Source organism: Miscanthus floridulus, chromosome 12 (genome assembly GCF_019320115.1).
Source record: "Miscanthus floridulus cultivar M001 chromosome 12, ASM1932011v1, whole genome shotgun sequence".
Classification (NCBI taxonomy): domain Eukaryota; kingdom Viridiplantae; phylum Streptophyta; class Magnoliopsida; order Poales; family Poaceae; genus Miscanthus; species Miscanthus floridulus.
This window is the reverse complement of record NC_089591.1, coordinates 78,347,864-78,375,696: the sequence shown is the minus strand read 5'-3', so window position 1 is coordinate 78,375,696 and position 27,833 is coordinate 78,347,864. Positions and strand designations below refer to the sequence as shown.

The 27,833-nt window shown below is 46.7% G+C and overlaps 2 protein-coding genes across 2 annotated transcripts; both read right to left on the bottom strand.

Moving 5' to 3' along the window:
- Positions 1 to 62: 62 nt before the first annotated feature.
- Positions 63 to 7,134, bottom strand: LOC136497819 (protein KAKU4-like). The gene is given in 12 exon segments (XM_066493681.1): positions 63 to 763; positions 854 to 929; positions 1,941 to 2,032; positions 2,582 to 2,618; positions 2,784 to 2,865; positions 3,324 to 3,359; positions 3,361 to 3,401; positions 3,556 to 3,757; positions 4,576 to 4,713; positions 4,840 to 5,203; positions 5,697 to 5,796; positions 6,740 to 7,134. Coding segments are annotated over 12 exon segments (1,731 nt in total). The 5' UTR covers positions 7,041 to 7,134; the 3' UTR covers positions 63 to 501.
- A 4,242-nt stretch (positions 7,135 to 11,376) lies between these two features.
- LOC136496202 (uncharacterized) lies at positions 11,377 to 13,526 on the bottom strand. Its single transcript, XM_066491886.1, has 3 exons — positions 13,503 to 13,526; positions 13,272 to 13,332; positions 11,377 to 12,035 (listed from the first exon to the last, which is right to left on the bottom strand). The coding sequence occupies exons 1-3, from the start codon at positions 13,524 to 13,526 to the stop codon at positions 11,377 to 11,379; spliced, it is 744 nt and encodes a 247-aa protein (XP_066347983.1).
- Positions 13,527 to 27,833: the final 14,307 nt, after the last annotated feature.

Below are 27,833 nucleotides of genomic sequence, written 5' to 3'. Positions count from 1 at the left end.
ACTGCTTGAAGCACAGATAAAACTCGTCAGCTTATTATCGTAAAAAAAATGCAAGCAGCTCATGTAAGCACAAACATAGAAAAGCCCAATAGCACAAAACAAGGGTTACATGATTACATCGCCTGAAATACCAGCGTCCACAATACAGAGAGGAACAGCTCTGTCGCTGGATTCACTACACAGTACACATACCTGATGGCTAGAACACATGCTAGTTGTATGCTGCAATAAAACCAACAAACTGTCTCTCCCCTTACCCAGAGACTTAGCAAAGCTAGATATTGAAACACAAATCAAACAGCTACTGGTCCTAATGATCAACTCTAACCAGTACACGTGGTCATTATAAGGCCTACGATAATACAACATGGATACAGGTTGATGCACAATGCACCGTACTGTGGAAACGACCAGTCGGCGCTAGCTCTAATTAACCTAGGTATCATGTTGCCCTTTTGGGCCGTTAATATTAGTATGCAACAATATAGTGCAGCAATGCCCCTAAGTCGCTCTTCCTCTTGCTGTGCTTCGCAACACCCTTTTCCGTCCTCGTGGAACATTGGATGATCTCAAGGCTCGCTTAGCCGGTTGTTCTGGTTTTTTACCTGGGCCATTCTTAACAGAATCAACATCTGTAGCAGGAGCTGCAGACTCGATTAATTCGGTACTGGCGGGTGGCATAGCACTGCTCGAGTTAGTGTAGCTAGGATTATCATTTCCTGAAGATTCTAGCCCTGAGTTGCCATTTGATTGATCCAGAAGACTGCATTGCCAAGGGAACTTAGTTACATAAATGCAAATTCCAAACAAAAAAGGTGAGAGAAAAAAATAGAATCTGCAAATTTGTGGTTACCCGTTGACTAATGTTTTCTTGGTCGACCCATTCATTTTGGTCTGGGTTGGGGGACCTGCATCATTTGGTATGGATTCTGGAAAAATTTGCATAAAACCAGTAAGCCATTATAAGCACAGTACCCCCTCTTCCAAAATATAGTAGAGATTTACTAAGATAAACAATTGCTTGGATTCTGCTTCTGCTGTAGCACTTTCAGAATTCATACCAAAAGATGGCACTCTTTAATTAACAAAAACAAGCAGCCTCCAGAAGCATTTGGGATATCTAACAAATTCGTTGTACCTACAGGCAGCAGGCTACAAAGGTATAACCACACATCATAAAAATAACTACCTATATGGTTTATACCAATGTTTAAGCTTTCACTGAACCTCAAGCAGCATAATGCCTCAATGTTTTTTTTTTTTTTATCAACCAACCTCACAATGGTTGTAAAACCCATATAAACCTGGAACCAGGAGTTGTATTTTTTTTTTTCAACATAAGTCGCCCCAAGCATGTGTGTGTAGTGACATTCCAACTGAAGCCAGGATTTACTGGCTAGCAACAGCAATTATGTCTTTCCTGAGCCTTGCAGGCAAGGTTGTCCATGGCCAATGGTTCCCTGCTCTCAACTGGATAATCTAAGTAGACTACTGGACTTCCAGCCAATAAAAGTTATTGCAGCTCGACAACCAGCAGGCTAATTTGGCTAATTGTGGGTGGCTGATGAGTAAGTTACAAATCATCTAACTAATGAATGATACTCCTAAGTACAGCTAAACCAACCAAATGCTAGCAATGGCTACACAAATGGTTAAGGTTGATATTTAGCTAGTTATGTCTGGCCTTTGCCTTTGCAAAACCTAATGCAACTCAGTGGTTGTGACCATTATTAGAACAAAAAAAAAAGTTGGTCTGATCTGGCTCAAAAATTGCTGAAGCTCGGAAACTTCTCTACATACATCAGTGATCAGTTCATTAGAGAAAATCTGATGCGAGCAAAACCAAGCTGATTTAACCCCACAAAAAAAATGAGTGGAGTAAAAGACAAACTAGAATCAAGATTTGTGTGATTGTGTAAGCAAGGAATATCCCTAAATACCTGAAGCTGAGTTGACATGTGTTTCCCCTATATGTGGTTCTGAAGTGGGAGCTTTAACATCTCCACTATGGCCAGTAGTATCCTTAGTAATTCTGAGACACGAAACATGAGAAATTCAAGGAATAAATGACACTATGTTAGTTTACGGTAGATAAACAAAAATAACACAGGTATAAATAATCCAGAACAAAGATATGATTATCTAATGCTATCAATACCATGGAACTGGGATTACATGACTTCATGGGTGCAAAACTTTCCAATATGAAGAACAGTAAAAGAGTGATGCAATACGTGACTGATAGTGACATCGACCATGTAATCACATAAGCATAATTATTTAGGTTAATTACACAACTTTTGCGAAAAGTTATTATATGTTTAAACTTCAAAGTTGGAATTAGATCTTACATAGAGAAACATCTATGCAGAACCAAAGTACAAAATCAGTTTCTCAAATAAGTTCAGGCTAATGTAACTGTAGGTGGAATTTACAGCTCGACATATATTACTTAATCAGTAAGCTTATAACAGATGGTGCTGGTGACATTTAATTAACCGCAACATAAACTTGTAAATGATGGTGCAATTGCAGCAAAAACTGAATTAAACAGTAAGAATTTTCTTATGCAAAAACTGACCCTGTGGAAGACACATCATTACCCTCTGCAACTTTATCTGCACATGTACCACAATAGAATATTTTAGAACATGGTATTCACAAATTCTATAATCATTTCCCGTAAAAAAAAATCTATAATCATTATACATGGTTAAACTGGGTAGAATATCATGAGATAACCAGGGTGAGGAGTCAAGGACAACTGGATAAGGAGATTTTACCGGGGAGAATTTCAGATGCAACTTGGTATTCTTGGGGTGCACTCCCATTGTTCTTTGCAAGGTCCACGGGCTCAGTAATACCCTTAGGACAACAAAAATGCACTGATAAATAAAAAAATAATACTTGTGAAACAAACTACAGAAAAAGGTTTTGAGGACACATGTGAATGAATAATTATTTTTTTCTGAATTCACATCCACATTTTCAACAAACAGAGGCAAGTAGATTTTATACTACAAACTGAGAAAAGTAAAATACAGGCAGAGGAAACATAAGTGATCATGTATTGTGTTAATAGGAGCAGCTAGGGACAACAGCTTAGTGCACAATGTATCAAAAAGGTTGGTATGCAGTATTGGCCAGAATTTACTATTTTTGGAAGATTAAAAGGCATCATGTGCCCTGATCAATAAATGTATAAACCACTTGCTATGTAAATAGTGTTGCTACTGACAACAGAGTACTGTGCTATATCAAACTGAGCCCAAATGTACAAGTACAATGCAACAAACATAAAACAAAAATCATGAACTACTCACATCAGTTCTATCTTCAGTTGGTGTAATAGGTAAGGTAGCATTCACCAACTGGTTCTGTTGCTGCAATTTTCTCAGACCCTGTAGCCAATATACAACAAATTAGTTTTTCACAGTAAAAGAGTGCAACTAAATAAAGAAAGTGAAGCATCAGTAGAAAAGAATAAATATCAAAGTATGCAGCCTCAGTGAATTTGGAGTCAAAAAAGAGCCCATAAGTGTAAAGAAATTTCACCATTATGGGTTTCGGTAGGATCTCCAACTTTCTCATCAGTGACCAATGAGAATATAGAGGTGTTATTCTCAAATAATCTGGAATTAGAACCATAATTCCAGAATTTAGGAGCATCAGCAGAGCCTCCAGATGATCCAATGTGAGCTCTTCGTGATTCCTCCAATTTTGTCCAAAAGCTGGAAAGGTAGTCCTCCTTTGTGGGCTTTACAAGGTAAAATACTTGGTTAGCAGTGAATATGCAAGCACAAGTGAGGCATCATTTAACCAGACAGGTGTCAAGCAAGATAGTGATTAAGAAAAGGAAAGCCTATAGAAGCCTATAGCATGTAACACACCAGGTTTCCTGCCTAGTAACATGAGTTTTGTTCTTACCAACTTCAGTTGGTTTTCTTTTCTTAGAAATGTTGTGAATTTATACAGTTCATATAAAATGCAGTAATTTCATGGTATAAATTTAAGATGGTTGAAAGTGACCAGTAGCAGCTCCATCACATCTCATTCAAGACTATGGAATACAGATCAATACAACAAACCATCAGTACTTCAAGTGCTGATGGTCATATAAGTTGTGAAGTTCATCAATCTTAGAACAGCTCTAGTGTGAGCAAAACCCTATCTGTGAGCTGTGAAAACAGCACTTTACACATTGTAGCATTCGACTGCTATGTGTTAGCTAAAATCAACGCCCAAACACGAGCCGAACCAAGAGGATAAAATAACCCCGAAGCTAATTGCATGAGTGATATGAGAGAGGTGGTAAGAACGAAATTGTTTTATATTTCATGTACGGGGCCATCAAAACGATGTCCACGCTAGAGTCACCAAACTGCCATGGATTGAACTTTACATTCTCAAATCAATTTTACAATGGAACTGCCCTTATAAGGGAGTAACATTTTGTAAAACTAAGAATATCTCACAGATGATCAAAATATTGCCACAAAAGCCTAGGCTGTACATAAGTGTGCAATGCCAAATTCCAATCAGTGACCTTGACTCAGCATAAATTTATTTTATTACCTTTGTTGACGAGATAGAGTATTTGGAGGGTGATGTGTCAAACTTCTGACGGCCTAAGAATGGGGATTGCCAAGGAGGTAATGACTGCATGTATGATTTCGCTAAATCAACTGGAGTACCCATGTCAGAGTCATCACGCTGCATGAGATGGCAATACATAAAGGGTAAGAAACAATTTATCCAACCACAACCAGCAGTAAGTTCGCTAATCACCAAAAACCAATAGGTATACAAAGAATAGAAGGAATATATATTTATACTCACAGAACTAAATATATCAGTATTTAATGTGCATGGCCCATTGTCTTCAGGCTTTAAGCCCAGTCCCTGCCTTTTCTCTTCCAACCATTTTTTTGCTTCCGTAACTGCTGCAGTGCATAGCTCAGGTGATGCTTGGAGTGGAGAGCCTGGAGAAAAACTACCAGGTCCCGTTCTCATACTAGAGAGTGGAACTGATTCAAGGAAATTCCGGTCACGGCTCAAGGAGCACCATGTTCCTGTAAAGTCATGTGCAATGCCTGCATTCCTACTTGGGATTTCTTCTGGCTTTCCATACTCATGGGCTTCAGGAAAAGTAGAATCTCTAACTCTTGATTTTATTAGCTCCACCATCCTATCACATTCATCCCTGAAAAAAAAGAAAAAAAAAACACTAATTGTTCGAAGGGATAGTGCATCTGCTGAAGATATCACCAATAAATCAGGTTTTAAAATACTGATGGATCTACCCAGCATAAAAATGACAACACTTGTCAATAAATAGCATTCTAGAGCAGTTACATTACATAAGGGTAAGGTAGCATAACATGTGTAATGATTTACAGTGCAAGCTTTTGTTAGCCTTGAGGTATTTAAGGGTCCCTACATACATCTACATTATCAGCTGCAAGATGAGTATGAATTTTAAAGTTTGTCCATTATAATCCATTGCACAGTATACACAACAAGGATTACAAGAACTTGACCTTAATGAATCTAAGGATGCACCATCAACAGACTTGATGAACGAGGTGTCAATAGAAAGAATTATTTTAGTGCCACACTTAATTGTGGTAGGTTGTCCAGAAAAAAATGACATTATACATGTTAGCCCACATAAAAGGACAATAGCAATACGGTACCTTGAGAATGTTTCCTTCATAACCATTTGCTCAATAGCAAGCTTTGACTCGCTAAAAGCAACTATTGCTCCATGAGTGTCATGAATATCTTCATTTTCATCTGAGTGTGGACAGCATATATAGTGATGTGAGGACACAATTACTAGTCAGCAGTACACGAAAGGCAATGATCAGATAATACAGAGAGCAAGGTCTATTATTAAATAAATTTGTCTGTAATAAGGCGTCATAATTAATATTATGATGGTACAAGCCTAAAAGAAAGTCCAACATTACTAAGATTGTTAATCCTCCCTTCTGCTTATTGGCTAAAAAGACTGCCCAGCATTACTAAGGTGAAGACTGAGGTCCTCTAACCACTTTACTTGAAAAAAAATATATAGGAGGTACGGAAATTCTACACTGAAGAATATGTAGAGAAAATCAAACAATTTCCATCCAAGTACCTGAAGCTCCCAAATTATGTTCACTCTAAAAGTAAAAAAAAAAAAAAAAAAATCTGCTCCACTTATCCTGAATTTCAATGAGTAATTAGCATGGTGCCAGGTCATTGAATTCATGAATTCAATTCTGTTTCTGACACATATTGACTGATGTGATATGTACCAGATGGATTGGTGGTACTAATACTGAACTTTGGTTGATAGAAGCCAAATATGCCACTTCAATGAAATCCATTTAATGTACAGTATGCACTACAGAAATATAGTAACTCGGCATTTCATATCAATCCATGCTTGCCCCTGGCGGCACCTAGTGAAATTCTACTCTACTGGAGTAAAATTCTATGCGCAATTCAGATATCCAAACCCACCCTTTAGCTAACTGTGACACCGAATTAGCTAAGATTCGAAATCTCCTAGCCTAATTTAGAGCAAGTCAAGACGAAACCCTAGGTCGCCAAGTCGAAGCAGAGCAGCAACTCGTGCATAGTACTCGAAGCTACAATAGCACAGTCAGACAACCAAGCGGCTCACTGAACTGAACCACAGAGCAAGGGAGCGAGAGGAGAGTGTGGACGAGAGAAAAGACGGATAAATTACTCAAGCCGACGCCCTCTTCTTCTTCTTCGTCGTCGTCGTCGTCCTCCTCCTCGTCCTCCCCCGAGCCGGTCTCCTCGGGCGAGGAGAACAGTAAGACGGAAGAAAAGACCCTCTTTGCTCCGGAGACGAAGCCGGAGAGCCAGCCGGGGCTAGTCCCCGTCGCCGCGCCCGCCTCCGCCGGCGACGCCGCGGCCTCCTCCGCGGAAAGGCGGCGGCGCTGGGCCCTCCCGCTGCCAGATCTATCGTCATCGCGGTCGTCCTCCGGCGATCGCCGGCGGCGAGCGCCGAAGAGGGACGCCATGGGAGGGGCGGAGGGATGGGGAGGAGGAGCAGTGTGAGGCGACGAAGAGTTCGAAGCGGAAGCGTGAAGCGATTTTGGACGAGGCGCCGCGAACTGCTACGGCCACTGCTTTTAGCGGGAGCGTGCCGGTGATACTGGCAGTGACAAGTGGGACCTCTGTCTTGACTCGCGTGTTCGGAGCCCACCCAGCAGAGAGGGCCGTTCGTTAGACCGTTGCCTTGTCCGGGTGACGTGGAACTAAATCGGACAAACTGTGCGGACGACGGGCTGCCTGTGAACCGCCCTTTCAAGTTTCAACTTCCAGTCTCAAGCAGTAACCGTACACTAGAACAAGGAGTGGGATCCACTCCATTTTATGTTAACTCGGGCCCAGGTGTCTGTCCCTTGTAGCTTACCCAGCGTGCGAGACTGGTAACCGCCGGTGTCTGGATAGGTGTTCGAGCCGCTCATTCAATGACAAGTGGGCCCGGGTTTTGTAGTGGATAAGCTTGTGGTCCGCATGCATAGGCTTGTCACCTGTGGGTGAAGTGCGTCTTGACTCTTGACTTGAGTGAGGTGGGTGAAGGAATGTGTTTTTGTCTCGTGGGAAGAGTGGCGGCTAGATATGTTCCCTTCAGATCTGTATCGCAGTACACCGCGCATTTCAGGCTAGCCTGGTTAGAGCATCTGCCCTATTTCCATTTCTAATCCGGTGTTTTAGCAAGATGAGAAAAAATCTCTCTTCAATAACTCTAAATTCTTACTCCTAAAATTTACGCGAAAAAGAATAAATAGTATGCAAGGGTATGCAAATATACAAGAGAGAAAGAATGTATAAAATTAAATAAATAATTTAGAAATAGTATAGGATTCCTGATGTAAAATTGTCTTCTATATTTTAGAAGTAAATTATTAGAAACTATTGGAGATGACCTTCTTTTTTTTCTCCAATATATTTTTAGGAGTTGAAAAATATGTACTTTTTGGAAGGAAAATTTAGGATACTCTTGGAGATGCTCTTAGTTTGTCATCGATGGACGGAGTCACGGAGAGTCCGAGACCGTCTATTTCTACTGGCCCGAGTAGGTGGCGTTGAGGGGGTGTTTCGATCGCTAAAGCTTAGTCTGGGTCAAATGGGATGTTTTGATGTTAATTAGAGGAACTAAATATGAGTTAATTGTAAAACTAATTGCATAAGCCGTGACTAATTCATAAGACGAATCTATTAAGCCTAATTAATCCGTGATTAGCATATGTTTATTGTAGCATCACATACGCAAAAGTCATTGACTAATTATGCTTAATAGATTTGTCACGTGAATCAGTCTTCATTTATATAATTAGTTTTGTAATTAATCTATATTTAATACTTCTATAATTAGTATCAAACATCTTATGTGTTAGGAACTAAATTTTACTATTTTAGTTATGAGGATCCAAACAGCCCTAAGTGTAATATAATTAAGAGGCAACAAATAAATGCCAAAATGACTTTAGGAAAATAATACTTTCATAATCCTTAGCTTAGCTTATCTAAAGATGTACATGAAATAATTAGGGCTCAATTAAGAAATATCCATAAGCCAGTCTTAACATTATACCGAAAGTCAACACATGTATGCAAACGAATCTTGATGATCCATAGTTACAATTAACGTTGGTCACATACAATCATGAAACATCACTGTCTTAGTGCCCAACAACATTTTAGCACCAAGTCAAAATTTCCCGTTGTTCCATTTTGACTGGATATAATATAATCATAATGAGTCAATCAATAAACATTAGTAAAATTGTGCATTATTTCTTACCATATAATGGCTACATCATTACAACATTATTTAAGGGCCATAAACTCATTTTAATGTGGCATGTAACATTAATAATTAGCATGCAACAAAAATGATTAAAGCCCATAACTTTAGTAGCCAAAACATAACAATAATGATAAAAGCATCTCTCAAGGCACACTTAATTTCGTAATTAGTCTTATGATTCTCCAATTACATTTTCCTTACCTTAAAATCGAAGAATTTCATTAATTCTTGTGTCATGAAAATGCAATGTCATTAAGCAATAATCATAATAGGATGCCAACCATAAAATTCTTAATAAGAGATCACATAATCAACTTCATAGTTCTCCTCTAATATATTAGTTTGGAAACCATCATAATTTGCATCACGAAGATTAATATCATTATGGCCTTAAATAAACATCAAACAATGTGATTAGAAATCAATGTAATTCATAATGCATTGAAAAATAGTAAAGCCCAGAAAATAATACATTCGACCCATAAACATGAGTGGCCCATAAACATGAGTGACTTAGAAAATAATGCATTCGGCTGCTGGTTCTGCTCCAGGAGTCCAGGTAGTTGCATTTGGTAACCTGAATATGCTAGGAACATACTGCATATTGTTACCAGCACAGTGGAGACTGCTAATAATCCTTGTTGTATTTACAACTTTGCTAAACCTGTCTTTGATCAAGTTTGTTACACATGCACAAAGAAGCAGGAAGTTCGGGTGCCGCCCGTCCCGTTCCTCGTCTTCGCCAGATGTGAGGACGGCGGTGGAGCACACCGCCTCCAGCGGCGTGGTCTGCCCGGCTCTAAGTGAGGCTGCATTGAAAACTCGGCGAAAGGGCAGTGAATTGCTCTTAGGGTGCTCCTGCTTCGGTTTGGGCAGAGGAAAGAGTGCCGCCATCGCGTCAGAGACATTAAAATCGCCTTCTCCTTCAGCGTCAACAGCTTTCGTGATAGGAATCCGATGGATATGGAGCGTGGCTTCCGATTCCATCCTACAAATATGCAAGTAGTTTATTACCTCATATGCGAGAGGAGTGATCCTACATTCCCCTGTGCTATCTCGATACATACTTAAGTTTGAGCCATGATATCTCCCTAGTGATGCTAAGTTTTCGACGCATACAAGTTTAAGCCATGATATCTCCCTAGTGACATTAAGTTTTCTTGACATTAAGTTTTCTTGACCTAGCGATGAAACATGGTGGTTTTTCAATCGTCCGAAGAAAGGCAGAGGCAAATCTGGCGCACAATTAGAGCATAAGGAGAGCATCAGCTAGGACTACAACTACACTAACAACGACTTGACCTACGATACTTATTACCATACAAATAAGAACGTTAATGACTTGGCAAACAAGTATAGGATTGATTAAAATAGGGACGACTCACTCTTCTTTATGTGGTAGCTACACTACTTATCCCACTCTTCGTGTCATCCTACCATGACATGTGCTTAGCATCACACTTATGGTCCTAAGGGGTTGAAGGAACCCATACTTATAGTCACTACTAGGAATATCCACTTCTACGACGAATAGATTTCGTCAATGAAGAATCCAAATTCGTCATAATTTTAGTTTTATGACGAATTTATGATGAAAACCAGTTTGTCATAGAAGTCACGTCACTCTTGCATATCTATGACGAATCTAGAAAAATCATCATAGAAGTGCCTTGATCTATGACGAAAAACAGATCGTCATAGAACTGTTTTGGCATGCGTGGAGGGGGCTGCCACGTTGGTGGGCACTTTCCGTTGGAGATGCTTTCCACGTGTATATGCTATAGCCCATGTGTACATGCTATAGCCGGTTGCATTGGAGATGGTTCGGGTATGTCACTACGGGAGAGACAAAATTCCCCGAGTGTCTCTGGCTTCCCCGAGTGCCAAAAATCGGGCACTCGGGGAAGAGAATCTTCCCCGAGTGATGTCTGGGTTTTAGGTATCCGACGTCGCAACTTCCTCGAAACCTTCTCGATTTTTTATCATAGCCTCTACATGCGATACCACGACGCCCAAACAAGTTTCGTGATTTTCGGACTTCATTCGGATTTTATATAATTTAAAAACACTTTTCCCGCAAGTTGTTCGTCATGTTACGTCAACAAGATGCTCGACATTTCATGCGAGTTCCTGGATAAGGCCTCAACATACATCAAATATCATTAATATAATTTTTTGAATCACCAAATTCCATTATTTCATGCACCTGCAGTTCAAATTCGAAGTATGCAAAAAAATTCAACGAAACAAAAAAAACTAACGAAATATAACAAAAAAAGTCAAAATTGTCCCAAATTTGAACATGGAGTTTTACATAATGTGGGAAGGCCTCACAAAAAAATGAGGCAAAAAAAACAAAAAAAAAACAAAAATACTTCCCCGAGTGCCTTCCCTGACACTCGGGGAAGAGGCCCTTTCCCGAGTGCCAGAACAGGACACTCGGGGAAGACTAAAAAAAAAGCCCACCAGGCCTTATCTAAACCTAACCGGCCACCCACCCGCCTCCACCCCGCACGCCGCACGCCAGCAATCACCCGCCCTCACGCGCTGCCTCTGCTCCCGCTCCCGCTCCAGACGCCGCCCGCACGCGCCGCCTCTGCTCGCGCTCCCGCTCGCCCGTCTCCACACCCCTGCTCCCCGGCGGCCAGGCCCGCCCCCTCCGGCGGCCAGGCCCTAGACGCCGCCCGCCCGGCCCCTCCGACGCCGCCCGCCCTGCCCGTCCGGCGGTCAGGCCCCGGACGCCGCCCGCCCGGTCCCTCCGGTGGCCAGGCCCCGGACGCCGCCCGCCCGGCCCCTCCGGCGGCCAGGCCCCGGACGCCGCCCGCCCGGCCCCTCCGACGCCGCCCGCCCTGCCCCTCCGGCGGCCAGGCCCCGGACGCCGCCCGCCCGGCCCCTCTGGCGGCCAGGCCCCGGACGCCGCCCGCCCGGCCCCTCCGGCGGCCAGGCCCCGGACGCCGCCCGCCCGGCCCCTCCGACGGCCAGGCTCCGGACGCCGCCCGCCCGCCAACACCCGGCCAGGATCTGCCGACGCCCGCCCGCCCCAGGAGCTGCCAGGCCCTAGACGGCTCACCCCAAATCTGACGTGCGACTCCAGCCAGGTTCTCATCTTCCTCACCCCTGCTGACGATCTTCTCCAGTTCGTTGCAAAATTCCAGGCACTTTATAGGATTTGTAGGGTGGATGCTGTTCTTTGCCTTCTCTGTCAGTGCAAAGCATTTGTAGGATGGATGCTATAAGTCATCTAGGAGTACTGCGTGCTAGCCAGCCAGCCATTGTCATTTAGCATGAATGCAGTGATGAGTTACACGTTGGATTCATTAAGATATGATGCTTATGGTGGCATAGTTAATGTACTGTCGCTGTTCTTCAGTACAATGTTGAAAAAAATGTAATAATGAGGTGTTTCATTTGAGGCGTGGATGCTCATGGTGTTTACTGGTTTCACTAGTGAAATGGTTAAGACAGTGATAGATCATGATAGATCGTACCCTCTCTCTATACAGTGAAATGGTTTCACTAGTGAAATAGTAGAGAGAGCGAGAGAGAGGGTACCCTCCCTATATATAGTAGACAATGATAGATCAATTTACCTTAAATGTTTTTTCTATATTTTACCAAATGTAGAAGTATATATATGTGTAGAGAGAGGGTACTTTGGATTTTTTTTTCCATAATATGGCAGGTTCAGGGATTACTTGGGTTATTCTAAACAAAGGCATAGGTTAGATTTATATGTTACTTTTGTTTATTGTCATAGTTACTACTGTTGTTATAGATCAAGCAATTGTTCCATTTACAGTCCTCTTGTTTCTTGCAGTAGCCCCTGTGATCCACCTGGACTAAACGATGCATCTGGTTGTTTGGCCCGTTGGGCATTGCAAGTTCATCAGGTACTGATTCCTATCTTTATCTGTATGCATCACTTCATGCATTTTTTTGATCCACCTGACATGGTAATGGAATTTGAACTTTATTTTGGGCTGCTTCCTACGTCTCACAAGTAGTCTCACATGAATGAGTAAAATGTTCCTTGAAAGCTGGCCAAGTTGTGCAGGCCTATGCAGCATTTATATTTTCTTAAAATAAGGATGGTCATCTAATAATAATAAACATGTGATTGGAACTTGTGATCTTTTGGATGGCAAGCATGACTGTATTCTCTGCATAGCTGCTCTAGAAATAAGTTGCTGTAAAATACATACAGTAGAGATGCACTATGAAAATTTCTTTTCTTCATGTGAAACTCTATTTAAAATTTCTATCCATGGAAAACAATAACTAATTAAGTACAGCATATTTTTATCTTAAAAAAGATTTTGTGAAACACTATATTGCAAATTTCAATTTCTGAATATGTGTTGCTTACTCATCTCATCTCATGCAGTGGATCTGCTTGAGCTCGCTGCTCACTGACGTCGGACCTACTCAAACTCACCGCCCAGCTGCCCCCACACCGGACCTGCGAGCTTGAGCTCGCTTTCAGGTATGTCTTCTTCCTGCAACCAACTGAATCAGCACAGGGTGCGTGCTCGTAACTATGCTAACTTTCATTTCTTAACTCTGTAGTTAATCAGCCCGAGACGGCGTCTTCTTCTCCGCGTCCCGTCCCGTTGTCGGCGTCTTCTTCTCCGCGTGCACGTCCCGCCAACGCCCAAGGTATACGAACCATCCTGTTCTGGTTGTCGGCCATCGCGCCGTTTATGTGTTGACGGCCTTCGTGCCGGAATTGTGGATGTGTGGGCCATCGTGCCCCAAATGTGGACGTCGGCCATCGTGCCGACGGTTTTTCTTGCAGGTTATCGAAACCTCCCCGTCCAGGGGAGGTTCTGCCGAAATTTTGTACTTATAGTGCTGTTTTTCTTCTTTTGCAGAGCAGGACCTGTCGCAGGGGAATCGGAGCACCTAGGCGACCCGATCGTCTTCGTCAGCGCTGCGGTCCTGCCTGCACAGCGCCGACTCGCCACTGCACCGACTCGCCACTGCGTCGCTAGCCTTTCTCCACCGCCACCCTAGGTATAATTAAGCTCTTTTCCTTACCGTTGTCGTACGTAGATCGGTGTAGCCCAGTTAGGTGTCTCCCGTCCGAAACAGATACGGTTGGAGGTATGCGGATCTCCGCATATCTATGACCGTATCTGTTTCGGATTGTCCAGGTGTAATTGGACAGCCCGCGGATGCGTAGATGGGTTAGTTTCCATGTTCTGCTCGGATCCGAGACGGAGTTTCGGCACCACCTCCCTGTTGTTCTCCGGATACACACTCTCCCTTCCAGGACGTGTATCGGGAGAGCAGCGGGTAGGTGCTACCGAAATTCTGTCTAGGATCGGAGTAGAGCATGGAAACTAACCTCATCTACGCATCCGCGGGTGGGATTAGGACCTATCCTCACCTATTAGACAGTAGGCACGTCGTGCAGATGCGACTGATGGTTACTTTACTCCGTTATGTGTATATGCTAGAGGATGGATAACCATGAGTGGATGTACACGGGACGCCCAAGTCAGTCTCAAATCACCCATGAATGGATGGATAAGACCGAGAAATTCTTGGACCATGCATTTAAGGCAGCTAAGGGAGCGAGAGACACGTTCTGTCCCTGCAGCGAATGTGAAAACAAGAAAAGAAGAACAAGGGAAGTCATGATGAAGCATCTTTGCAAGTATGGATTTATGCCAAACTATACCCGGTGGGTGCACCATGGTGAACCCTACCGTCCTAGAGAGGAGGTCGTGAGACGAGGCTTGGAGGCGTTTGATGGTGATGGCGGGGTAGCAGGATGGTTAGGTGACTATGCGGATGCGATGTTCGCTGAAGGACGTACGGAGGACGAGCAGGAGGATGGGGAGGAGGAGCCAGAGCCAAGCGCTAAGGCGTTCTTGGACATGTTGGAATCGGCACAGAAGTTCCTACATGAGAAGACAACGATTTCTCAACTGGATGCCATTGGGCGCCTATTGGGGTTGAAGTCACAGCACAACATGACTCGAAAATGCTTCGATGATATGGTGGCAATTATTGGGGATCTGCTTCCGGCGGGTCATCAGCTGCCTCCAAACTTGTACGAGTCAATGAAACTCCTTCGGGCACTGAAGATGCCGTATGACCAGATACATTGTTGTCCGAAGGGGTGCGTCCTATTTAGGAAAGAACACAAGGATGCAAAGTACTGTCCAAAGTGTAAATCCTCTAGATATGTGGAGGTAGACAAAGGTGATGGCAAGAAGGAGCAGAATGAGAGGATCCCCATGAAAGTCCTACGACACCTTCCAATCATACCGAGGCTCCAACAGCTATTCATGAAAGAGGAGTCCGCGAAACAGATGAGATGGCACAAGAATGGTGTTCGATACAATAAAGACAAGATGATACATCCAGCAGATGGTGAAGCATGGAAAAGCTTTAATGCCAAGCATCGTGGCAAAGATGAAGAGGCCCGTAATGTACGTGTTGCGCTGGCAACGGATGGGTTCAATCCTTATGGAATGATGTCGGCCCCATACACTTGTTGGCCCGTGTTCGCTATCCCCCTCAATCTCCCCCCCCCAGGGCCCTACTTCAAAGGCAAAACATATTCTTGACGTTGATAATTCCTGGACACCCGGGAGACAAAATGGGTGTGTACATGGAGCCTATTTATGATGAATTGATCGAGGCTTGGAATGAAGGTGTATTGACTTACGACCGAGCTACAAGGAGGAACTTCAAAATGTATGTTTGGTACCAGTACTCCATGCATGACTTCCTAGCGTATGGGATATTCGCCGGCTGGTGTGTCCACGGGAAGTATCCATGCCCAGTATGCAAGGCAGCTCTACAGTTCATTTGGTTGAAGAAGGGTGGCAAGTTCTCGTCGTTCGACAAGCATCGACAGTTCCTCCCTCTTAACCATGCATTCAGAAGAGACACCAAGAACTTCACGAAAGGTGCCACGGTGATGACTAGTGCACCTCAGAAGATGACTAGTGCCTAGGTTCATGCTCAGATAGATGCTCTCGTGGTCCCAGCACAGGAAGATAATCCAAAGAAGGGTAAAAGAAAGAAAGGTAATCCAAAGAAAGATAAGCCAAAGAAAGATCGCTTTGTGGGCTATGGTGTGGAACATATGTGGACTCATAAGCCGGGATTGGAGAGGCTTCCCTATTTTGATGACCTTCTCCTTCCACATAACATAGATGTAATGCACACTGAGAAGAATGTCGCTGAAGCACTTTGGGCAACACTCATGGACATTCCTGACAAGACAAAGGACAACCCTAAGGCCAGAGTAGACATGGCAACACTATGCGACAGACCTAAGCTACAGATGCTGCCTCCAAGAGACAACAAACCATGGAAAAGGCCTAAGGCTGATTACGTCTTGGAAAAGAAGCACAGGACAGAAGTGATAGAATGGATGCAGACGTTAAGTTTCCCTGATGGGTTTGCAGCGAATCTGAGGAGAGGAGCGAACCCAGAAACTGGCAAAGTCTTAGGGATGAAGAGTCATGACTTTCACATATGGATTGAGCGGCTTCTTCCGTTGATGGTTCGAGGCTACGTCCCTGAGCATGTCTGGAAGGTGCTGGCAGAGTTGAGCTTTTTCTTCCGCCAGCTTTGTGCCAAGGAGATATCTCTGAGAGTGGTTGAGGAGTTGGAAAAAACGGCACCCGAGTTGCTCTATAAGTTGGAGAAGATTTTTCCACCTGGCTTTTTCTTATCGATGCAGCATTTGATTTTGCACCTCCCGAATGAGGTACAAATGGGGGGGGCCCGTGTAGAACCGTTGGTGCTATCCAATAGAGAGATGTCTAAAGACTGTTCGCCAGAAATGTGGAAACAAAGGCAGGATTGAGGCTTCCATAGCAGAGGCATTCATTCATGAGGAGGTGTCAAACTTCACAACATCATACTATAGTGAGAACCTTCCAAGCGTGCATAATCCACCCCCTCGTTACAACGAGGACGAAAATGAATCGACCCTCAGCCTATTCAAAGGGCAACGTAGGAGATCAAGTGGAGCGTCCAAAAAGATATTGACCAATGAAGAGTGGCGCAAGATCATGCTCTACGTGTTGACGAACCTTGAGGAAGTCGACAAGTATCAAGGGTAAGTTCTCAACGAACTTGTTACATACTCCATAAATTTTCTGCATCCAATAACCTTGTTGCTTGTCGGTGCAGGGAATTTTTTAATCAATACTGGCATCATCCAAGTCCACCTTCTGACCATGAACGAGATACCCTTCTTCAACATGGTTCGCCTGATTTCAAGGTTGATTTCATTACATGGTTCCAAAGAAAGGCACCTTCTGACCAACTTAGCTCGTTCCAAGTTTGGCGTTCCTAGTTTTGCCTAATTTCATTTCTCTTCTGCTTGATCTTGTAGTGCCAAAGTGATTTGTCTATAAGTGCTGAATTACGACAAGTGGCCAAAGGCTTTTACTGTAAGGTCTTGTCATTTAACGCTTATGACGTGAATGGATATCGCTTTCACACAACAGACTACGAGAAGAATCGGGCCAATGCAAGGACCACGAATACCGGAGTATTTACGCCCGGAGTAGTTACGCCCGATGCTAATCAGGAGGACTATTATGGCACAGTTGAAGAAATATACGAGCTCGAATACCATGGTGAAAATGCACCTAAGCTTGTCGTATTCAAATGCCAGTGGTTTAAACCTGCAGTACAGAGAAAGTCCCCTAAACTTGGAATAGTCGAAACTAGACAGGATTCCTTCTATGAAGGAGATGATGTCTATATTGTGGCTCAACAAGCTAGGCAAGTTTATTATTGTCCATATGCGTGCAAAACCGACCCACGTCTTCAGGGTTGGTATATTGTGCACAAGGTATCACCACATGGTAAATTACCTCGCCCAAATGATGATGATTACAACTTGAACCCACCCACGCATGACGGAGAGTTCTATCAACAAGACGAGGGACTACCAGGGATGCTTGAGATAGACTTAACCGGGGAGATTGAAATGGAAGTAGATGAGGAATGGGTTGTTGACGAGCAAGCTGCAGATGAGGTGCATGATCCGAGAGACTTGAAAATGCTTGACGGACTACAACTAGACAGCGATGAGGATGAGGCTATTGACGATTTGGAGGCTCTTGATAGTGATGACGATACCTATCGTCCAGATAATCCCGATCATGAAGAATATTAGAAATACATGTAATACTATGTTATTTTGTAATTACATTTTCTTTATTTTGCATCCCTTGCTAAGTACTTCTCGTTTATCATGACTAATAATGGTTTATTCTTTTTAATTGCAGGTGATGGGACCCACTAGGAGGAGCTGTCCCTCGACTTACTCGAGACCGAGGGACACGTCAGCGGCTGAGGAGACGGAGACAGAGCCATCAGAGAGGCAGAGGCGTCCTGAGGGGCAGGCCCAGGCAGGGGGCCCCGTCGCCGACTGACCACGACCTCGGCTCCTCGTGCTCTGCTAGGGCTGACGACGTACCTCTGCCCACGGTGGGCGAGGACGCCATTCCGCAGATGTACGACGACGCCGTTCCGCACGCGTCCGAGGAGGGGGTTCCGCACACGTCCGAGGAAGGGGCAGGGGGTTTGACTTCCTCTGCAGCCTCGAAACCCTATAAGCGAGGTCCTAGCCAGCTCCCGAAGCAACCGATTCTTGTTGACCACCGCCCACTGATTGCACCCGAGGGGGATAGGTAAGTAACTTCATATGTTCTTCATTTGATATGTTGAAAAATCATAATAAGAGCTAATAATAACTATTGTTAACCACTTGTGCAGGAACTGGATGCTTGTGGAGATGGGGGTCTCAGCTCGCAATGTTAATGGGATCCTGGGACTTCTGTGCAGGGAACACTTCCCTGGCCTGGTGTGGACGTCGGAGGGTGAGGACCCAGAGATACCCTCGTTCGACCACTACGCCCTCTTCCCCACCGATGGGCACCTAAACTTGGCGGATCAGGTGCTTACGGAGTTGTGGGTAAGCCTTTCTCACTCTACGACCCTCAATTCATTGTATTCATTGGACATTCTTGAAATAAATAATGGATACCTCGTGTCTTTATGCAGGACTTCTTCAGATGCCAGCCGGGACAGGAGTTAAGGGCGCGTGAGGTGGCTGCCGCTTCCTGTAGAAGGCGTGTCTCGGACTTGTATCACGAGTCCTGCCTCCAGGCGCACATTGACTACAACGCCACCTACCGTAATAGAAGAATGAACAGAACTCAGGCAAGAAGAGAGATAGAGATTCTGACAAGGGAGCAGTACCTACAGGTAAATAGAAAACATCTCCTATTGATCTCTTTTTAGATTAACTATGCCTAATTTGATCTTCTGATGGCTTGTAGGTGATTCCGAGCTGGTGCGCCACCTTTCTCGATTGCTGGGCTGCTATAGTGGACAAATGGTTGGACGCGGACTGGCAGAAGGCGCACCAAGAGAAAAGCGAGCACCGTATGCTGATGCTAGGTGTACCTCACCATCAGGGCAGCGTCAGCCTCAGCAAATACAAAAAGACATATGTAAGTCTCCACCACTTGTCTAATCTAGCCGTGCTCAATTTTGCATGATTCCTAACCACATGTTGTCTTTCTCGCAGGAGGCGGCGCACGGTGGCCAGCCAATTGGCCAACTCACGGCGTATGCTCTGGCCCACATGGGCCCAGCAAAGTCCAACATCGAGTACAACCCGGATGCGGGCCCAGAGGCGTACACCAACTCCAGCGTCCACACCCGCCTCAGTTCGTACACGGAGGCGTCAAGGTTAGTCCACGGGTTGGACTACGATCCGAGGACCGAGGAGCGCCTTGATCCTGAGCTAGTGATGAGGATTGGGCAAGGCAAGAAGCATGGGCGGTTCTACATGGGCGACGGCATCCTCGAGACGGGCTGTACTCCTCCTCTCAACTGTCTACGAGCAGCGAGCACGAGCTCTAGCGTGCCCATAAGCCAACGGCCGACAGCGGTGGCTTCAATCCAGGTAAGTATTCCAGTTTAATTCGTCGTTCTTTCACTTTTACGTTCCTTAGCTCTGCATTATTGAAACATTGGGGTCAAATATTGCAGGCCGAGCTGCAGCAACTTCGGGATCAGCAAAAGAGTTTGCTGGCTGAGCGGGAGGCTGAGCGGGTTGAGCGGGAGTCCGAGCGTCAGAGGGTACAAGCTTTGGAGGCCCAGCAAGATGGTTTGCTCAAGTTCGTGCAACAACTTGGGCAGCAACATGGTTGGGAGATCCCAGTAGAGCTGCTTGCACCACCACCACCATATCGTCGAGAGTCTACTCCGGTGAGTATGAGTACGCATGTTTTACTTTCTTTGCTCATGCTTAGTGTCAAACCTAGTGATGGCCTTCGTGCCGGATTTGTTGATGTGTCGGCATTCGTGCCGGATTTGTTGATGTGTTGGCCTTCGTGCCGGAAATGTGGTTGTCGGCCTTCGTGCCGACGTTTTTCTTGCAGGTTTTGGAAACCTCCCCGTGCAGGGGAGGTGCTGCCGAAATTTTCAACTTTTCTTTACACTCCTTACATTTTTATCTTGTCACTCACGTGCAATCTCCTCTCTTTTTTGCAGCATCAATCGGGGGCGGCATCGAACCATGTCGAAGGGTCGCCGGCATCGAACGTCGGGCCATCCCCACCTGGACCGTCGCTGGGATCGCACGCTGGGGCGTCCCACCCCTCACAGTCGTCGTGAGCCGCCTTCGGAGACGTGAAGGAAGGCAGATCATATTGCATAGCTAAGGAAGGAGGTAATCAAAACACTTTTCCCCTGGTGCTAATTAAATTCCATCCTCAAATATTGTAGTATTCCATAGTAGTTCCTGTAGTGATCACTGAATCAAGAAATATGATTTTTTTTCACTAAATTTAGACTGAATCAAGTAATATATAGCGCCCCGTCGGCGTCGGTGTCGCCCTGCCGCTCCCGCCTAGCAGACTGATGGCTCATGAGCGTCACCATTCGCTCCTGCAGGTGACTAGTACGTTGTACTGTATAGTAGCTTGCTGGCTGGGGCTATGTGCAGGTGACAAGTACCTATTTCGATCTAGCTCGAACCTTGAGAACACACAAGTACGCAACTGCTGCGCCCTGCATGCGTCGCGGTTCACACTGATTTTTCCAATCGTGCGAGGATTTTGTAGACGACGACTTTGACGCTGCATCACTGCATTACTTCCAAACTGAAAAAGCTCGACGCCGCCGGCTGGGGTCGACGAGACTCGACGGGGGAGCACAGGCAAAGCGCGGAGACAACAACGGTGAACGATGGCAACGGGCAACCTCCCTGAATTGTTTTCAACTGTGAAGACAGTAATATAGAAAAACAAATACGGCACTGGATGAGATGCCGCGTCATGTGCATCTATCTAATTGTCTGTCTGTCTGTATCCTTGTTTGCATACAGCCTGGTTGGGATCGTCTCAGCAGCCGTGGCTTGTATGTATGTAAGGTTCCCCTCTTTGCATACAACTTAATTAATTGGGATCTCAGCCAATGTGCGCGACCGGGGAGCACATTTCTGGCTGCTTTGTGGCGTGGAACGTACGTGCACCTAGCTTATCGCCGATTCTCAGTTCCCCAGATATCATCGATTGGGTCAGCATGTAATACGACGTGGTCTTGCCATGGCCGGCTCTCTGGCATTTCCCGCGCTAAGCATCTACTCCTAGCTAACCATATCCTTAGCTAGTAGTCTAGGACTTGGCCCACCGCATGCACAAGAGGCTAACCATATCTTTCGTTGAATTCTCATGGCTTCAAATTTGGGATAATATGAGTGCTCTTCTAAATTCTGATCCCATGAATTCTCATGGTTTCAACATGGTGTGTTATATGTCTGGTTCTTACAGTTTGCTAAATGTTTCAGGTGCACGACATTGGCTTTACCAGAAGTGTGGTGGTGTGCTGGACTTCTAGATTCTGTTGCTTACCATGATTTCTTTCATGTGATACATAAAACACATGGTAGCTATCTTACTGGTGAATCATGTTTTAGGACCCCATTGAGATCATGTTTGTAATATATTGTGGATTTCGGATAAATTTGGTCGTTTGTGATATATAAATGTGGTTTGTGACATATTGGTGTTGATTTGTGGTTTGTGATATATATATATATATATATATATATATATATATATATATATATATATATATATATATATATATATATATATATATATATATATGCTCTGTTGTTTACATGGAAAAGCAAAAAACAAAAAAAAAGAATTTTAGAGGTGGCTTCCCCGAGTGCCTGTGCTGTGGCACTCGGGAAAGAGGGATTTTTTTTTTTTTAAAAAACAAATTTCTTTGTCGAGTGCCTGAGCTGCGGCACTCGGCAAAGAGTATTAAAAAAAAAATCTTCCCCGAGTGTCTGTGCTGTGGCACTCGGGAAAGAGGGATTTTTTTTTAAAAAAACAAATTTCTTTGCCGAGTGCCTGAGCTGCGGCACTCGGCAAAGAGTATTTAAAAAAAATCTTTCCTGAGTGTTGCACTCGGGGAAGAAAATAAAAAAAAACAAACAGCGTCGGCCGTCGGCCAACGGCGTCAAGTCTTCCCCGAGTGTTAGCATGGCACTCGGCGAAGCCTTCCCCGAGTGCACGATTTTCGACACTCGGGGAAGGCGCCTTCACCGTGGGAGGATTAGCCGGAGGCTCTTCCCCGAGTGTTGCACTCGGAGAAGGCTTCCCCGAGTGCAACTGGGCCTTCCCCAAGTGCAACTGGCACTCGGGGAAGCCAGCAGTTCCTGTAGTGTGTGTCACTGTAACACCATTGGTGTTACGACCTTATTTAGCACCGTAATTTAGGCCTAAGTAAAATTTTCAAAACGAGTTTCTCGGAATTTTTTATTTAAAATGTACTTGATGCGATAAGTGAATCCCGTGTGACTCAGTTTTGTGGACTCGAATCAACGCCCAAGTTAAATTACGTAGTGCATAGAAATATTTAGGAATGTCGAACGATGATGCCAGCGAACGGTATGTTCTGTTAGATTAAGCATGAAAAGCAACTTTTATAAATAAAATAAAATTCCCTTGTTCAAAATCAATCAACTATGGTTTATTAGCGTCGCACCGCATCGTCGAGTTCCGTCGTCGTGCCAGTGCTCCCTCTCCATCGCGTCCTTTCTCTGATGATCGCCTTAAAGGAAGTTGGTCGGACTGCTGTTATTGTGTACTGCTCTGCTTGCTTTCCTTTCCTCGCTGCCAGTTTCATCGTTTCACCCTGTGCCTCTTGGCGTGCGCTCTGCTCTGTGCTGTCTGCCATGGCTGACGAGCAAAAACTTCAAGTCCCAATGCGCCAAAGCAAGTCAAGCGGGGTCACCTTCGTGTTGGCAGGGTTGCTCCTCTCTTTCTCTCCCTTTCTTTTCTTCAACCGAGAGGAGGCGTTCCAGCTCCTGTCCGCTGTAGTCGCTCCTCCTTTCCCCGCTCCTCGTGAGAGAGCACGCGCCGCCCCTTTCTTCCCGCGCTGGAGTCGGGGGTCCAACTCCTGCTTTTTCCCCCACGGTGCCGCTGCTGCTCCTCCATGTGTAGCCACAGCCATCTCGCCCTAGAACTCCGCCCGGCTCTCCTTCGCGAGCACCCGTGCATTTTGCACCGGCATCCCCTCTCCTTCCCCCTCCGCCGCCATGGCCAGGCGCCCGTGCCCCGCTGCCTCTCCTATGCACAAGCTCCTTGGCCGCGCTAGTCCTTCAGCGCCCTCCTTGGTGAGCAGCGGCGGACCTAGAAAATATTTCAGGGGGGGCTGAATAACACTGTTGTTCGATCTTAAGTCTCAGCCCCCCTACACTATAGAACTTTGCCTAAAAATTCATAGAGGCTCCACAGGGGTTCCACTGCTCTGATCTGGGTAGGGGGCTTGAGCCCCCCCACTGTGTCTGCCCCTGTTGGTGAGCTCCCACAACGCCATCAGCCCCGCGCGTAGCTCTGCCTCGTCGCACTGCCACGCGGTGAACCTCGCCGGGGGTCGACTCTTGGTCACGCCCTGCACCCGCCGTCGCCCGGCCACCACGCGTGAGCGCTTGCGTGCCCTCGGTCCGCGCTGTGTCTCCACGTGCTGCACCACCGCAGCCCCACGCCACCTCCTCCGCACGCTGCTGCTCCACGGTGACTCACCGCTGACGCCCTGCCTTCTGCGAGCGCGCCTAGGCTCGGGTTGCCATAGCACCGTCATGGCTACGCAGCTCCCGACGTCGCCCATGCTAGACCGAGCCACAACGCTGTCGTGGCCACGCAGCTCCCGTCATCGCCGCCCTATTTCCTCACCCGAGCGCACGCGTACCCCAGTCCCACTGCTCCTCAGCCCGCTACCGCCTGAGCCTCCATCACTGGCCGTGCCTCATGCCGTCCATCGCCATCTGGGGAATCCATAAAGACAAGTTTCTTCGGCTAGTCCCGCTATCCCAATGTCAGCACCAAGGGGTCAGGAGTTCAATTAAAAAGAAGGCACATGGAAAGCGAACTTAGGAAGTCAATGTACCCCGGTTCCAGCCGTATTGGGGGATGCCCCGACACTGGGTACACAAAATCAAGGGCGGCGCCAGCACCGTCCTTCAAGGGCTCTATCACCTCCTTGATGCGCTGCGCCACTTAGAAGGGGGGAAGTGCTCCCTCGGCAAGCGCCGTCCCTACGAGTGATGCTCCAGGCGCCATCAAGTGTAGGGGAAGCGCGCGTGCCATCAGCGGCGCCACCCTTCTCATGTGGTAGGCGTCGATGTTCCCCGACCCCTTCATGCCCCTCTCCTTCAAAATTTGGAGGGCGGCGAGATGGTCCTAGATCTTCTTCTTGTCTTTGTCCAGAACACCCCACTTCCACGACTCTAGGACCTCTTCGATGATGCGCCCAGAGAATGCCGACAAGGGGGCGGCAACGTCATCCTTGATGTAAAACCAATACGAATGCCACCCCTTGTTGGAGGTCGACGGACGCATCGATGGGTATTCGTTTACTCGGTTGTTGTCGAGATGAATGCCGGCACATCCCACCGGCACGCTTAGCTCTTGCTTCTTCTCTCGCTTCTTCAAAAGGTTAACGACGAAGAGATACCGCCACAGGTTGAAGTGGGGACTAATCCCCAAGAACCCCTCACACAAGGTGATGAAGGCCGCAATGTGCTGGACCTCATTGGGAGTAAGGTGTTGCAGCTCCACCTTATAGTAATCCAGAAGCCCCAAAGGAACTTCTGGGTAGGTATGGCGAATCCTCGCTCATGGAAGTGAGCAAAGGACACGACATACCCTTCGTCGGTGGTGGTCTGAGTGCAAAGGAGGCCACAGCGAATGAGACCCTCCAGGCGCTGAAGGATGATATCGGATCTGCACCACGGTTCCATTGAACGGTTGGGAGGGGTGGTTAGATGCGAGCTTGGCGGCGGCTACGATGCGGGCACGGGAAGCTCAGGTGATTAGTGGCGGAGGTTGTAGATGCAACGATAAGGAGGCAAAGTACGGAACCTTGGGGGCGAACCCCTTGGTTTTATCAAGGCAACGGATGCAAGAAGGGCAACCGTCCGCCTAGATCTCCGTGCTTGCCATGATACACCCCCATGCCATGTCGCGGGATATGCGTCCGCGATCCCTATCATTTCCCACCAAAGTTGTGTCGGACGTTTCACCTTCCCGAGCAGACCAGGACTCTTTTTCCCGCAGAGGGGATACAGGTCAAAAAAGCATTTCTCCGGCCCGCCTAGGCCCAGTAGTTCGAGGGTTGGCCCAATAGTTTCGACGGTCGTCCCAATGAGGGGTGGGCTCACGAATGGCCAAAACTCAGGCGCACGAGCCTCAAAGGAGTCTTGATCCGCAATTAAGTCTCAACCGGGCTGACCCTGGACGAATCCCCATGAACGGGATACTAGGGTTCTCTTTAAATTGTCTAGTTGTCAAAAACTAAATCTCACAGCCATACCCGCGAAGGGTCCGAAATTACCCCCCGGGCGATTCTATCCGAATCACCCGGGGGCTACACCCGATGGGTGCGCTCACGCGTACCCTCTGGAGAATTGAAATACCCTCTGGGTGATTCTACCTGAATCACCCAGGGGCTCGGAGGATACACCCGTCGGGTGCGCTCGCACGCACCCTCTAGCAAGTCAAATCACCCCCAGGCGAATCTATCCGAATCACCCGGGGGCTACTATCGGGGACCTAATACTAGGGTACCCAATAAGGTGGAACTAATAACCATCAAACGTTGATGCTTCCAAACAGACAAGAATGCAGCTACACTTCTTGCCCGAATGACCGAAGATTGGCTCCACCCCGCCCGATGACCCGGGCTGGCTCCGCCTTGCCCGATGTCTGAGGGCAGGCTCCGCATCGCCCGACATCTGAGGGCAGGCTCCATCTCGCCAAGCGTCTAGGGGCAAGCTCCGCCTCGCCCGATGTCTGAGAGCAGGCTCCGTCTCGCCCGACGTCTTGGGGCAAGCTCCGCCTCGCCCAACGTCCAAGGGCAGGGCTCCGCCTCGCTCGATGTTCTGGGCTGGCTCCGCCTCACTCGACGTCTAGGGGCAAGCTCTGCCTCGCCCAACGTCCGAGGGTAGGGCTCTGCCTCGTCCGACGTCTGGGGGCAAGCTCCGCCTCGCTCAACGTCCAGGGCTGGCTCCGCCTCGCCCTACCCCCGAGGGCTGGCTCTGCCTCACTCGACCCCTGAGGGCTGGACTTTGCCTCTCTCGATGACTGAGAGCTAGCTCCGCCTCGCCCGACGTCCTGGAGCTGGCGCCGCCTCGCCTGACGATTGCACCCTACTCCTTCATAATGACGAGCACAGGGTACGATAGGACATTCAAGTCAACCGCAAGTATCGAGGACCATGCCCTGCATACCTATAGGAAAGTACCATCAGGATACGATGGGACGGGCGCTTTAAGTCCTTCCTAGCCTGACAGAGCCCGAACAGTGTTGTAGGCAACGACTTTTGTCTTTACAGTGTTGTGGGCGCCGCCGTCATCCCTCGGACGCGGATCCTAACATAAGCATACGACAACCGCTACAATCCAGAAGGGAACTCACATCATCTACGCCTTCGTCGCCGCCACAGCACCACGCCTGCACTAATGCTATCTACAACGACCCTAGCGGGCGCGTCCCTGCTTCCCCTACTACTACGACTCCAGTGGCCATGTCGCGGTAGCGCCGTTGCCGTGACTGCGCATGGTGAAGTACATCACCAAGTCTTCCATTAAACTAAGTATTACCCACTAATGTACGTCTAGAAGAACTTTCAGATTCTATCACGTACACCTCGACAATGCTGAGCCAGAGCGTCAGCTCCTTTGTCTTTAGGCCGGTGATCTTCCTCAGCTTGCCTTTCTCGGCGAATGCCGTCACCTCGGCGGTGTAGGACACGGTCTGCTTGATCTTCTTGAAGGTGTGCTCCACCTTCTTCTTCCGCTGCACCAGCCACATGAACCCTGTCTCGCGGTTGTACCCGAACTCCTGGATGTCCTCAAGGGGCAGGAAGCCCTTGGGGAGGCCGAGCTCCTCCAGCAGCTCGATTGACTTCTACCTACAGATGGCGTCTCCTCCGGTGACGACCTCTGCGCTGGCACGGTGGCTCTCGATGGCCTGGGACGCCATGGTCGTTGACTAGCTATCTGCTGCACAGAACGAGCTACGTGAGCGAGAGTCGGTGGTAGTAGCTGATGCTGCTTTAGGAGGCGATGAAATGTTTGTGTGATGGGAGAAGGGGCTGCAACACATCTATATAGGCATGCAGCTTCTACAGAGAAGCAATGCAGGGCGGGCAGTCTTATGTGACTTTGTTTGGCAGAGGGCGTCGAATTTGACAAAGTAAACATTGCCACCCCTGAATTTCTTTTGTGACAAACAAAGTTAAGATTGCCGCTCCTGAATTTTGGATTTTGCTATGCCCTGTTTCTCTTCTCATGTTTGAAATCAGAACATGTACCTGCTGAGCTAGCTAACTATTATGAGAATGAAAAAACAAAATTTAATTTAAGAAAGTTCCGAGAACGCTCCGGTAAAGTTAAATATGCCTTTAAGGGCATGTGCTCTTAGCA

Coding starts and splice junctions, on each gene's coding strand:
- LOC136496202 (XM_066491886.1), bottom strand. CDS start 13,526: ATGGCCGACAACCAGAACAGGATG. Junction 13,333..13,502: donor CCGACAACCAGAACAGGATG/GTTCGTATACCT, acceptor AGTTGGTTGCAG/GAAGAAGACATACCTGAAAG. Junction 12,036..13,271: donor GGTGTGGGGGCAGCTGGGCG/GTGAGTTTGAGT, acceptor TTGCACTGACAG/AGAAGGCAAAGAACAGCATC.